At 43.0% G+C, this 14,887-nt stretch overlaps 1 protein-coding gene across 1 annotated transcript in view; it reads left to right on the top strand.

Annotated features, from left to right (window-relative positions):
* The window catches only part of TMC2 (transmembrane channel like 2), a gene marked incomplete at its 5' end in the record, with an annotated part of 35,221 nt that extends 23,421 nt beyond the window's left edge, over positions 1 to 11,800 (top strand). Inside the window, 5 exons of the mRNA XM_084511568.1 lie at positions 735 to 974; positions 2,715 to 2,840; positions 7,786 to 7,864; positions 9,471 to 9,591; positions 10,713 to 11,800. Of these exons, the coding sequence (XP_084367694.1) occupies positions 735 to 974; positions 2,715 to 2,840; positions 7,786 to 7,864; positions 9,471 to 9,591; positions 10,713 to 10,972 (826 nt within the window). The 3' untranslated portion in view covers positions 10,973 to 11,800. The remainder of the gene's footprint in view (positions 1 to 734; positions 975 to 2,714; positions 2,841 to 7,785; positions 7,865 to 9,470; positions 9,592 to 10,712) is intronic.
* Between the last annotated feature and the right edge of the window lie 3,087 nt (positions 11,801 to 14,887).

Raw genomic sequence — 14,887 nt, 5'->3', positions numbered from 1 at the left:
GAACTGTTATCAACTGAAACAAAGAACAGTCTTCCAAACCCAGCCGTAGTCTCACTTTAATAAAATCATTTTTTCACAAAAATGTACTTCATCCTTTCAAGATGGCTCACGTGCTGGGGGAAGAGATCAGAAGAGGCTTGGGAGTAAGGTGCTGTGAGCTTACTTGTGAGCACAAGGCTGGCCCTGGAGTCAGCTGAGCATGTCAGGCAAGAGAGTACATCCCAAAATTGCCCCAGTGGAGGGCAAACAAAGGCTGATCATATGACAGAATGAGAGTCAACAGGCAACCACACAAAATCCCACACCTCCTCTGGGAGTGAGGTTTCTTTCGCCAGGATTTAATGATCTTCAACTACAACATCTCTGCAGACTCAAGAATGTCACTCCCTTCTGGGTTCCTTTACTTGACATATTCCAAGCTATCCCCAAACAATTTTTGTCACAAACTGCAAGTCTTTCCTTACAACCACTGAGGTCTGAGATCTGTCTGGTCCTCAGTTTATGGTCACTGTACATTAACATGGATGCAGGCAACTTCTCCTCCAGAAAGACAAGATAGATAGCACAAGCCTTCCCGCTCGGACTTTAGTTGTGGGTAAGCTTTCCACAACATTAGCAACATTTTTTCTTCTTTTGAAAATAAAAATCCTTCCAGTCTGTCAAACAAAAACAAAAACAAAAAAACAAAAACAAACAAACAAACAAAAAACCTTTTCCTCTCCTTTCCTTTTCAGGATGGGATCCTTCTATGCGCCAGGGCTCGTGGGTATAAACGTGCTGCGCTTATTAACCTCCATGTATTTTCAATGTTGGGCTGTCATGAGTAGCAATGTCCCTCACGAACGAGTATTCAAAGCATCCAAGTCTAACAACTTTTACATGGGACTTTTACTGTTAATCCTGTTCCTCAGCCTCCTGCCTGTGGCCTACACCATCATGTCCTTGCCTCCTTCCTTTGACTGTGGACCATTCAGGTACTAGCAAAACACCAATAATGCATGGTTTTGGCTTTGCTACAAAGGATTAATTTCATGAAGTTTGAAGGCCTGGTCTCCAGCAAAGATGGTATACACGTAATACTTCTCCATTTTCTTTCTTGTTAAATCCCTAGTTATGTGAAGCCACAGGACACACCCAGTCTGCTAGGGGTGCTGGGTCTCCACTGAGCATGTCTGCTTTTCTCTGGAAGGCTCTACAAACCCAGCTTTTTTACTCCCTCCTCTGATACCTGATTGATGGTGCTTCCCCAACACACAGTGATGGAGAAGCATCAGAGGACAGCACGGGTGGAACAGTCGGGTGCAGCCCCCAGGAAAAAAGCAACAGGAGCAGCCTTAAGGCTCTCATCAACATTATGGTAGCAAAACTAGAGTCTAAAACCTCCTAAGACCTTCCATAGAGCCAAGAAATCCCACAGCATGAGCTGTGTTGCATTTTTGATGGAAAATAGCAGGAAATTGATAGGTCTGAGCCTGAGGAGTTGTTGCTTTTAAAAAGAAAAGCCTTTTTTTTTCCTTCCCTTCTCTCCGAAATTAGCACTGTTCAGAGCATTCAGTGGACTGGATTAACATGCCAATAATGTCTAATCTGATTGAGTAACACCATTTCCTAGGCCCACGGAGTCTGACACAGCAAAGAAACAGATTGGAACAAATTGTTATCCATCTGCTGATTGAGAACGACATCAGAAAGCTAAAAGACTTGGGGAGAAGGCAAGAGACCAGAATTCCATCTGTTAAGTAACAAGGATAGGTGTCAACAGGCAATATCCGAACATCTGTCAGGAAACTTGCTGCCTGCATGCTATCACTAAGAGATGACTCACCTGAAATCAGAGCACTATTTTAATTCCCAATCACACCTTCAAAATCTACTCAGCCTGGTTCACTCCCCTCAGCATAACTTTCCACCCATAACTTGACTGAAAACTTAACTCTCCTAGGTTTAAGGCAGCCAATGAAGTTGGAGTCCCGCTTAGCCACTTGGACTTTATTGACTTTTGTTATAAGGAAGGAATCCAATGCCTTCCTGAGCAGAATATGAAGGGACTGCAAGATCTCACAAGGAAGCAAGCTTAAAGATGAGGAATAGCACTCACGGGGCTGAATTAATAGATACTGAGGAAGAAGGTCGATATGCAATCCAGCCCAATTTTTACGGATTGGTGCTACTTTCACACAGAACACTCTCATCTCTTTTATCAATCCAATTTGAAATGACTCTTTCACTGAGTTTCCTATTAAGCAATAATCACAACTTGTTATTTTTGTCCTTACTTAACAGCTCTTCAAGTTGATTCATTATTTCAGAAAGCTGGAATTTGCATATGGAAAATTACATCTACTATGAGAAGGCTGCATTTAATAAGAAATTGATCAGAAATGTATAGTTACTGCAATCTGTAGGTTTTTATACATTTCAGGATGGCAAATAGGCAGAATTCATAAAGGATCTGCACATTGAAATAAACATACTATCTTTGGGGGCAAGTTGGTTTAACAGAGATTATTTGTATAACTAAAGAAGGGAGAGAAGGGAATGGACTACAATGTAATTTGAAATGAAGTTATTTTAAGTAGAACTTTTACTTCAAAATCCTTGCTGGCCAACAGCAAGATCACGCTCACTGGCAGAGAGGAAACATACTACTTATCATCATTAAGTATCCCTCCAGGAGTTCTCTACACACATTAACTGAATATTTCTCTTTCCAGTGGAAAGAAAAGGATGTATGAAGTCATTCAAGAGACTATTGAGCTTGATTTCCCTCTTTTTATTGCCAAGATCTTCAGCTACGTGGCAAACCCAGGACTGATCATTCCTGCAATTCTACTCATGGTGTAAGTTTTCCTTGCAATATTACATGCCCATCTTGCAGGGATGGAAGGAGGTTGAAAAAATTGCTGTAACTTTAGCAAGGTACATCTACGGAGATAATGGCCTGGATGAAAGCAGCCACACTCCTTGTTGCCTCCCACCCCTCTCTGACCCCCCCTCCCCAGCCCTTGCCCGATCCAATTTCCTGAAATTTAATTTCCTAACCCAATTAAACACAACCTTGTAGATGAAACACATTGCTGACATAGACCTCGTGGTAGTCACAGCTTCCATCTCTAAAATTTTCAGTAGCTCATAGGAACTAAATGGACAGTCTCAGCCTGGTACCTTGTGGAGAAGCAATTTCTGTCACAGCTGGTGGTATTTACAACACTGCCAATACATGGCATTCAAAAATTACTTGTTCCAAAAATATGTGTTTTTTTCTTTTTTTTTTTTTTCCAAGTAATATATCTGAAATTTGTTTCAGTAGCATCAGATCATTTCAGCTTTGGAGCCACATTTGAAACCATGGTTGATCCTCAGTTCCTTCAGCAGCCTGACCAGGGCAGTTCTCATTTACTTGTATTTTTAAAAGATATTTTTGGCATTACTCGTGAGGTTTTCAGGGCTATCAAAATGAGTGGAAAAGCTGTGGCCAAAGTTTACAGACAGCTTTGAACATGCTAGGCTAAACAGATGGAGATGTGGAGAGGGTCAGGGAGCGTATTACACAGGCTTGCCTCTCTTACACTTCCTTTGGCATATGTGCATGTTGGAGATGGGCCTCTGGTCTGGTCTACTTCTCTTGGGCACTGTGATCCTTTGTTTTTACTAGGTTACACTGAAGATAATACTATTGAATTAAATCAAATACAAGTTTATGTGTTACGGAATTTCTTACAGGAACAGACTGAGAAAAATCCCAATTAAACTGAAAATCAACCAGCATCCCTCTACTTGCCTCAAACTCCTTACTCATGTTAACCTAAATAAAAATGATCAGTTACTGTAACTGGTGCAGACAAAAGAATACTTGGAAAAATCAGATCTGATGCACACAGAAGACAGTCTCGTGTCACATCCCCAGTACGGCCAAGCATATTATTGAATTATTAGCTCTAGTCCTGTAGGCTTCACAGATGCTACTGCTGATATGAAGTGCAGATATGACTGCAAAACTAATCCAGCCCAAATGAATAACCTTTACAAAAGAGCTGCAAATCATTTTTTGCGGCTTTGATGCAAACCCTCCAAAAAGGTGTCATGAGAGTGGTAGAATGTTGAAAATAACATTTTGGTCAGTGACAATCTCCTGTCCTTTACTCCACTGACAGCTGGGATAGTGAACAGCATGAATCCCATTTACCTGCTGAAGACATTCCTTTCATCATCCCTTTTCCAGGAGGAGGGCTACTGCTCACTCCCACACAACAGTCTTCCATGGATCCATCTCTCCGTAAAACACCATTTGGTCTCTGCCCTGATTCCCTTTGAAAAAAGAGATACCACTCCATGTCCACATTACCTAAAACATCCTTGCTTCCCACCCAGCTACACTATCCGTGCAGCTTTTGGGGATATTAAATATTCGTGACTTCCAGCTGTGTGGCTACTGAAAGGGTCACAGCCATTAAAAAAAAAAAAGAAAAAAAGAAAGCTGATGCTTCCACTGTGCCTAAATAAGTCAGACCTACAGTCTGCTGCTAGTAGCTCCTGCATGTCCTGACAGCATCAGATGCATGGTGTAAGTACTGCTTACTATGTGCATGTAAACTTTTCTTGAAAAAGTTCCAGACAGAATTACAGCCACCATACAGGTACTTTTTCTAAGGATTTTTCTCATTTTGGAAACTTTTCAGTTGAGAGAATCACATTTAATGCATGATCTTTGTACATCTACAAAAGCCATACACCACTAGCTAGAAGACAGGCAACACACAGAGAGACAGAAACTTAGGTTTACATCTCTTTCACCATTTTCTCTGGACTATAAGTCATATGCAAGACCCTGATTTCTTTCCTTCTCTCTAAAAGTTTTCAGCTTATGTTATGGTACAAGTAGCCTCAAAGGATTATGGAGGTGTTATATTTCCTCAGCAATCAGTTTCATAGTGTAGAAGGAAAAAAAAAATCACATCCTTACAGAAGAACAAAAATAACAACTCTAAAAGGCTTTGTTGGGACAGAGAGCCTAAATCACCAAGATCACCAAGACTGAGTTTTGGTTTAATTCTAGGCAAAGGGAAATAAATGTATTTCCTCCAGACAGACCTCTGAAAAAAGTCTCCAGAAAAGCCATCCAGAGTATCCCCTTCCAATCTCTCACGTGGAAACCAATATGATGGTAAATGGTGCCTTGTTGTGCTTAGAGTCAGACAGAATCACAGAATCACAGAATTGTCTAGGTTGGAAGAGACCTCAAGATCATCGAGTCCAACCTCTGACCTAACACTAACAAGTCCTCCACTAAACCATATCACTAAGTTCAACATCTAAACGTCTTTTAAAGACACTGTACTAAAATCCTCTAGCCTCATTTGATAATGCTGAGCTTGGGCCATATGTTGTGTCTGGGAACTGTCAGGAACTATTTTTTAGACAAAAGTTTTTTTTTGTCGTTGTTGTTTTTTTTTTTTTTTTTTTGGTCTGCCCTTTTCTTTCTTTCATTTTTTTATTTTTTTTTTTAAATATTAGATTTTTAAATTTTTTCTTTTAAACAAAACAAAGCACAGTAGCAGTGAACTGAATGGATTGTGCTTTTCCCAGGAATGGTCCAGAGTCACTAAGCAGATGATGTTTATAATTAAGGAGAATAAAAGCTCTCTACAAAAGCAGGAGGAGACATTTTTGACAACCTAAATATTATCAGGTGGTAGTGAGACATCCCCAGACACTTGGGCTTGTTCTGAAGCATGCCCCTCTCTGCTCACCAAAGACCGGCTGTCAGCATACCCTCTCAGAACCCACTTGCCTTCCAGTGCCCACAAGCTTGGCTGGTTTCTCCCTTTGCTTTGGCATGTCCTTTTTGCAGAGGAAGAAATCAAAACAAAAGCCTGCTCCCACCTGGTTCCTGCTTGTTCTCTGTTCCCATCTCTGCTCACTTGCAACTGGCAGACTGTGAGTTGAGCAATGCACTTTTCAGGAGAGTGTGCAGGTCTTTGTTCTGTCATGGTTTTCCTGGTTTCCTATTTGTTTTTCTGAGCTCCTTGACTAATCTGTTTTGTCTCCTGTAAGACATAGCATAAAGCCACATGTTTTATCAGCTGTATTGATTTTCCTCCAGAGAACAAGCTGAATGAGCTCACCATCAAGAAAGGACCTAAGGGCCATGGCTGGTGTAGAGGAAGACAGACAAGGCAGAGGCAGGCAGGCTGTTTTTCTTTTATTTAAGCAGAGCTGAGCTGTTAGACTGGTTCAGCCCACCTTAACTGACTTTGCCACAGGGCAGCTTCAGTTTTTCCTAAGCCTTGAATCTTTTAAGGTAGCTTGGAGACAGCCAGTGAGAAAAGTAGATGTGAGGAGGTAGGTAAAACTTAAATGGTGAACTTGAGCCCTTATCCCCACCAAGTGAATTTGACACTGGCCTGCACAACATCCTTGTTTCTTAGTTGGAGACACATGGATTTGAGAGACGGACCACTCAGTAGATAAGGAATTAATTGAATGGTTGCACACAAAGAACTGCAGTCAACAACTACATCCAGGTGGAGACCAGTGATGAGTAGTGTCTCTCAGGGGTCTGTACAGGGACTGGAAATATTTAACATCTTTGTTGGTGACATGGACAGTAGGACTGAGTGCACCCTCAGGAAGTTTACTGATGACACCAAGCTGTGTGGTACAGCTGACATGCTGGAGGGAAGGGGTGCCATCCAGAGGAACCTGGACAGGCTTGAGAGGTGGGCCTGTGCGAACCTCATGAAGTTCGACAAGGCCAAACACAAGATCCTGCACCAGGACCAGGGCAATCCTAAGCACAAATACAGGCTGAGTGGAGAATGGACTGAGAGCAGCTCTAAGGTACAGGGACTAGGGGGTGTTGGGTTCAAAGAAGTTCAGCATGAGCTGGCAATGGGCAGAAGCCCTCAAAGCCAACCATATCCTGGGCTGCATCCAAAGAAGTGTAACCAGCAGGCTGAGGGAGGTGATTCTACTACTCTACTTTTGTGAGACCCCACATGGAATACTGAATTCAGTTCTGAAGCCCCCAGCATAAGAGGGACATGGACCTGCTGGAGCAAGTCCAGAGGAGGACTACGAGGATGATTGATCAGAGGGCTGGAGGACCTCTCCTATGAAGACAGGCTGAGAGAGTTGGGGTTGCTCAGCCTGGAGAAAAGAATGCTCTGGGAGACCTTATAGCAGGATTCTAGTACTTAAAAGGGGCCTACAAGAAAGCTGGAGAGGGACTCTTATCAGGGAGTGTAGTGAGAGGACGAGGGATAATGGTTTTAAATTAAAAGTGAGGAGATTTAGACTAGATATAAGAAAGAAAATTTTGCTGATGGTGGTGAAGCACTGGAACAGTTTTCCCAGAGAAGCTGTGAATGTCCCATCTCTGGAAGTGCACCCAAATATCCCAGGTTGGATTCAAAGCCAGGTTGGATTGGGCTTTGAGCAATCTGGTCTAGTGGAAGGTGTCCCTGCCCATGACAGAGCGGTTGGAACTAGGTGATCTTTAAGGTCCCTTCCAACCCAAACCATTCTGTGATTCTGTAAGTGGCAGTGAAATCCAGGCTCAGGAATCAAGTCTAATTAAGTCCCATAGGTAGTCCTCCCTGGGATATTTGGGTGCACATAGGCCCACTATATGGGTTGCGATGGGTCCTAAAGAAAGTCAGTTTGGATTTTTAAGCTTCACCTGGTGCTCTTAGGAAAGCAGCACGTCCATGAATTTTATGCTTCCTCTCTATGAAGCTTTCTTTCTCCCCGATCCTAACACTACAGCAACATTTGTTTTTGTAGCCTTGCTATCTATTACCTAAATGCTGTGTCTGAAGCATATCAGCGCGCCAATGCAGAGCTGAAGAAGAAAATGCAAATGGTAAGTACTTGCCCTGCCAAGCCATGTTTGAAATACCATGTACTTCAAGTTTGATGTAGATGTATGCTTTTAAATTACTTTTCATTCAGACCACATTAGTGACACAAGGGGAGGATGCATTTAATGGTTGTTCATTCCACTCTGATAACATTTAATGGCTAACTGCAAAAAGTGGCCACATCCCATAATAGATTGCTATTTTATACATCAGAACTATAATGAGTGTTCCCATAAACTGCACTTTCCACCTACAAAAATAAGTTACCTCAAAGTTCAAGTAATGTTTTGGAGCCTGAGATTTCCCAGGGACAATGATAAGTCTATCAAAACAGTAGCCTGATTTCACACAAGCTGAAGAGCAAAGAGCCCTAAATAACAACATGGCAATAATGTTTCATACCAGTAATTATCAAAGCACTTTACAAAGGAGGCTGGTATCTGTCTTTGTTATATAGATGGGAAAAACAAGATGTAGACAGATGAGGTGACTAGAATTTGCAGGGTAGGATTTGGACCTTTTGTTACTCAGAATTGAGGGAGGTTGCAACATGCAGAGGACTATGATGCAAAGATGCCTGAACTAACATGAATCAGGTCTGGAAGCAGAACATCTGCCGAACTGGAGCTAGCTCTGCTCAGATAATTAGCCTCAACGAGAAACAGCAGAGCTATGACCAAGAATGCTACCAGGGCTGTGCTGGTCTGGTGGTAGCGGTCTCCCTCTGAGTTGCTGGACCCTGCCAGAGACTGTTGTATGACAACCCACTGAGCTCAGCAGGATTTGCTGTGGTTGTTCAAATGACTGCCAGGTTTGTCCAAGGGGACAGAGGCCTCTCTGTGGTTTGGAACCTCTCAGCTGTATTTAGGCCATGAGTCACTTTGGACACTGTGGCTCCATCATGCAATACCTTCCAATGGGGATCTAACTCTTGGGATGAGGGGTGGAGCTGGAGTGGCATCCATCTGGGTTTTCTCTTTGCATAAGAGAGGGAAGCCTATTCTTTCCTTGTCCCTACCTCTTCTTTCCTGTCCAGAGCAGGAAGAGCTCCCTGTTTTTCCTCTCTCTCTGTAATCCAGATGGAAATCTTTTGAAGACCTAAATACACACACACACACACACACACAAACAAACAAACAACAAAGATAGCCTTATACTACTCTTCATCACCATGCTGTTGTGCCTTCCTCCCTTCTTCCTCATCCACTGTTGTTTTTTGTTTGTTTGTTTTTTAATCACTGGTACTCCTACCTACCACCTAAAATGCAACTTTGAAACAAACCAAAACTCCCATGGGGACAAATGGACAGCTGCAGAAATCCAAAGGTCTGGTAGATATAAAACACATTATCAGAAAGTGCTTTGCCCTAACAGGAGCAGAGACATCTCTTCTAAGGTTCTTGGTCCTGCCTGGGGTGTACTTTCTTTCCATAAAAAGTTTTTAACCCTAGGTCACTGGACCAAGGTTCAGCAACACTTTGAACTTGGCAAATACATTACTTTCCTAACAACAAAACCACATAGCCAGGCCAAGTATGACATCAGGCCACCATTTCACAGATTAGATCTTCACTTTCAAACTAAACCAAATGATTTTCATTGATGCAGCAACGTGAAGAGGATAAAAACAAGAGAAACAACAAAACCAACAATAATTCCATGATGCAAGATCTGGAGGATTTACTTGCACCAAGTACAAAGATTGAAATCTATCCCAAACAAGCAGAAGGTAAAAATTAAACAACTCCCACAACCTTCCTGATAAGAACCCCTTTGTCATCCAATGGTGACTGGGAAGGATTGAGAAAATGGGGTAATACAAGGCTGAAAGGAATCAGATAAGTATAACTGCACAGTTTTTGTCCAATTACAGAAGTCCATGATCCACCCAGGAAAGGCATGTTTTTAGACTAGAGTGTGTGTCACACAGGCTTATCAAGGCATGGGGGTTGCACACAAAATTTTTTATCCAAATCCCAGCTACTAGTCATGCCAGTCATGAAACCAAGAACCCATTAAAAGAATGAAGTTTCAACATTGTTTCTGGACTGATGAATTAAGCCAGGTGTGACTTTTTTTCCTCTTTTACAAATCAAGGTTTTCATTGAAAAACTTGTAATGAATGAGATGGAAGGTTTTTATATGACTGCTTTGGTCCTAGGGCAAATAGATATATGTGGTAAATTCTGATGAGGGGGTCCCTGGCTGGTCAGAAATGTGCAGAAAACAGCACTGGTACCAGAGTCAGGGCAGTCTTGAAAAAGAGATTTATTTTTCAAAGAAATTTTTCTTCCATTCTCTGCCTTGGACCTGCCAAAGCCTCCTGCTCTCATTTGTAAAAAACTGTGCAGCACATGCAAAAGGTGTTGTATTTATATCAATGCAGATGAGGAAAGTAAATTAGTACCATCATAACCACCTTGCATTTAGATGGATAGCTGTTTCTTAGAGAGGCCAAAATGAACTGGAAATTTTGGACCAACCCAGTACAGATTCTTCCTGGAAGCAGATCCACAGCATTCATTTAAATTGAAATAGTTTTTGCAGCATTGTGGGTGTATTGAAAATAAAGACTATAATCAGCAATTGTCTGTGACCACCACATGGGCCACATATACCAGCACAGTTAGGAGGACTTATGTCTTTTAAATTCATCAGTGAGAACCAGCAAAGAGGACTTACTGGCTCTTGTCCAGGGACTAACTGCCTTATTTATGGTTTCCTCATTCAGATGCTCAGGTGTGCTCAAGACACAGGTTATTGCATGCAGAAAAAACAGCATCCACTGGGGAAAAGAAAGAAAAGCACTGTTTGCTTTCAGGAAAATAACAGTCATAATCTTTACTCTAGGTAAGAAAATAGAGTCTCCTGATCAAGTCATCCCTTTTGAGAAACAAGGAAAAGCAGAAGTCCTGAATGGCAGCCCCATGTCTGGTGGGAGAAGAGCAGTGCTCATCCCGCCACCACACTTGCTTGTGACACGGCCACCGACACCAGGCATCTGGGCACCTTACTCTTATGCTGACAAGCCTTGGCCAGGGGCGCACCCACTGGGACTAGTCCCTGGAAGGGGGAGAGGACATCCATGCTACTCACATGCTGCTCAATAAGCTCAGCAACGTTGTTCCTATTTGACATTAAAATAGAGGTGTTGCATAAACAAGAGTAGTTTTTGCAAGAAATGACTACTATATGTTGGTCCACTCATGATGATCTGTATCTACCCAACATTGATTCTATCTAAAAATGTTTTGTTTTTTAAAAAAAAAAAAGTTCTTAGAAGTTGCAACCCTTTATTGCTTGTTTTGATCATAAAGGGAATGGAAGAGGGTTGGACTGGAACTCCGTCATAGCGTTGCTAAATTACTATGTAGAAAATGACCTTGTGGCCACCAACAGCTGCATGGTGAACACACTTGGTGGAGTGAGCATCTGTCAGACCCTTTAAATATTTATTCAGTTAATAAAAACAATATGAGTTTACCTGTCAGTTCAACAAAGATTTTTTGCTGTCCCTACCTGAGGAATTAAGTAGTCTATAAAAGTGAGTATCCCTTTCCAGCTGCATGGCAGCCACTACTGGGAATAAAGGTCTCCTAACAGAGCAGCACAAAAGGAGGCTGTCAGCTGTATTGTCCTTCTTGATAGCTTTGCTCCTGTCTATGCACTCCAAATTTTCACCCTTTTGTTTCAGCTCTGCTGTGCAACACTTTCTCCACCATTTTCTCTGGGTTCTCACTCTGCTCCTCTTTACAGTCTTCTCACAGTAGCTTCATTATTTCAATTCCTAGATATGACTTCTGATTTAGTAAGATTACACAGCACAGTTGAGAGACTAAAATTGCCTGATTACATGACAAAGCCCTTCTTCGTCTCTGGAGCATGGGCACTTTATCTCTGCTGCTCCCTCAAGATCACTCCTTCTAGATCACTAGAGTTCTAGATCACACATAGATCTGTACCACGGGGTCCATCCATCAGGAGCAAACTGCTCCAGCATGCGTTCCCCACAGGTGGCAGCTTCTTTCAGACCCCCTGCTCCTGCGTGGGCTCCTTTGCACGGGCTGCAGTGCCAGCCCGGGGCCTCCTCCTGCTCTCCATGGGCCTCCTCCAGGCCACATCCACCTACTCCACCAGGGTCTCCTCCATGGGCTACAGCATGGAGATCTGCTCTGCCATGGGACCCATGGGCTGCTGTGGGAGTATCGCCATGATGCCATGAGGGTCAAGAAGCTCTGTGGTTGGTGATAACATCGGACTCAAGGATGAAGCCATGAGGAATGTAAACAAGTTAGAAGGAACAAAGTATGGTGATTCAGGAGACCCCTTGCTGTCTCAAACTGCTTGTTCTCCAACCCTTAAGACATGGAAGTTGCTAAATGTTTGCTGTTGCTGGGCAAAGTTGTTAACCAACAAATAGCTAGTGGGAAAGACTGCTTGTAGAGATAATGGTATAAGAAGGGAGCTTGTCCTCAATAAAATTGTTGAAGATATTGATCCCTAAAGATATCCTGGTGTCCACGTGGTCATTCACCACAGGCTGCAAGGGGACAACCGGCTTCACCATGGTCCTCTCTACAGGCTATGGGGAAACTTCTGCCCCAGTGCCTGAAGCAACCTCCTCCCCCTCCTTATTCACTGACGTTGGTGCCTGCAAGGCTGTTACTCACTCCTTTCACTCTCCCAGCTGCTGGGTGGCAGCAGGTTTTTTTTCCTTTCTTAAATATGCTCTCATGGGGGCACAAACACCACCACTTACTGGCTCGGATCTGGCCAGCAGCAGGGCTCTTATCTAACATGGGGTAGCTTATGGATTCTTCTTACAAGAAGCCACCCATATGGCCCCCAGCTACCAAAACCTTGCCACATAAACCCACTACAGTGACCAGTCAGAGTGTTGAAAGATTGACCATCTGCTCAATGTTACTGAGGAACTGGAATTGATTAATATAAAATAAAGAAAAAAAAATGAAACCACACACAAAAACAAACAAACAAACAACAACAACAAAAAAAAAAAAACAGTGCACCCTTGCACCCTCTGCTCCACAAGAAAAAAAAAAAAAAGAAAAACCAAAAAACTCAATAAATCCTAATAAACCCCCACATCATCACCTTCACACCATCAACACAAATGAATAAAAAAAGAGAAAAAATATTTAAAAAACAAACAAACAAACAAAAAAACACCAACCCCCAAAACACCAACCCCTCCACAACAATAAAAAAACAATAATGAAACAAACCACATGAGACAGGGAACAAGATGAAGGAGAGTGTGGAAGATAGTTTTCTGACACAGCTGGTTAGTGGAAGTGCCGTGCTAGATCTTCTCTTCACAAACAGAGAAGGACTGGTGGGAGATGTGGTGGTCAGGGGCTGTCTTGGGCAGAGTTGAAGAGAAAACACTACAGTAAAGCCACTACCAAGCACCCAAAGTCCACTGCAAAAATCCAAAACTAAATCTGAGAGAAAACCCTACAGAAAAGCTACCACCAAACACCAAAATTCCAATGCAAAATCCATGGGAAAATTGTAGGGGATAACAGAAAAACAAACAAACAAAACACAACAACAACAACAACAAAAAAAACCCTGCAAAATCCAACAGAAAAATCATAGGAAAAAAAAACTAGTGAAAAGCCACTACAAAAGCCCCAGAATCCAAAGCAGGATCCAAGGGAAAAGCTTTGTAAAATCCAAGGGAAAAACCTGAACAGAAAAGGCACCACCAATCCCCCAACAATCCATATCAAAATCCACAGGAATAATTTAGGGAAAAACCTACAAGGCCACAACTAAACCCCAAAATGTACAAAGCCAAAACCAAGAAGAAATATAGTCTTCTTTAGGTACTGGAAGGTTGCTCTCAGGTCTCCCCTGAACTTTCTCTTCTCTGGGCTGAACAACCCCAACTCCCTCAGCCTGTCGCCATAGGAGAGGTGCTCCAGCCCCTTGATCACCTTCATGGCCCTTCTCTGGACTTGTTGCAATACATCCACATCTTTTTTGTGCTAGGGGCCACAGAGCTGAATGCAGTCTTCCAGATGGGGTCTCACAAGAGCAGAACAGAGTGGAACAATCACCTCGCTCACCCTGCTGGCCACGCTTCTTTTGATGCAGCCCAGGACAAGGTTGGCTTTCTGGGCTGCAAACGCACAGTGCTGTTTCATGTTCATCTTCTCATCAGCAAACACCCCCAGGTCTTCCTCGGGCCACTCTCAATACATTCTCTTCCCAGCCTGCATTTGTGCTTGGGATTGTCCCAACCCAGATGCAAGACATAGCACTTGGCCTTGTTGAACTTCATGAGGTTCACACAGGCACACCTCTCAAGCTTGTCCAGGTCCCTCTAGATAGCATCCCTTCCCTCCAGTGTGTCGACCACACCACACAGCTTGATGTCATCAGCAAACTTGCTGAGCGTGCACTTGATCCCACCATCCATGTCACCAACAAAGGATTTAACAGTGTCAGTCCCAGTACTAACCCTTGAGGGTTTATCAGTCATTACTGATCTCCACGTGAACATTGGGCCATTGATTGCAACTCTTTAAGTAAGAAGAACTGTAGGAGGACAGGTGCCATAGCTCCTAACCATAGCTACTATGTGAAATGTGGGAAGTGCAGCCCTCTCTGCCTCCTGTCCCAAGAGTCTAACTGGGCAGCACTAGGACTTTGTTCTAGCTATGAGTGCAGAGCCCAGCACTGTATGGGACTGCAGCAAAGAAAGTTAACTCCATCCCAGCCAGATCCAGTACAGTGGCAAGTGCAGCTCAGGCTGCTAAGAAAGCATGAAAGCTACAGTGTACAGAATATGCAGGTCAACTAAGGACAACACTGCTATCAAAAGTTATTCACCAAATGTGCTTGTAGCTACACCCTGTGAGCAAAGCAAATAGGGTGAACTATGGAGATATGGAGATTCATATCAAAAGATTCACTTGCCGAGGAGATCGGCTCCGGGGCAGACGCGTTCTGCCGCGGAGCGGGGCATCGGACAGGCAGGGCTATTTTTTTCCGGC

The sequence above is a fragment of the Aythya ferina genome, assembly GCF_964211825.1.
Source record: "Aythya ferina genome assembly, chromosome: 2".
Lineage (NCBI taxonomy): Eukaryota > Metazoa > Chordata > Aves > Anseriformes > Anatidae > Aythya > Aythya ferina.
The sequence above is the reverse complement of the archived record's forward strand: the minus strand, read 5'-3'. Positions and strand labels throughout refer to the sequence as shown.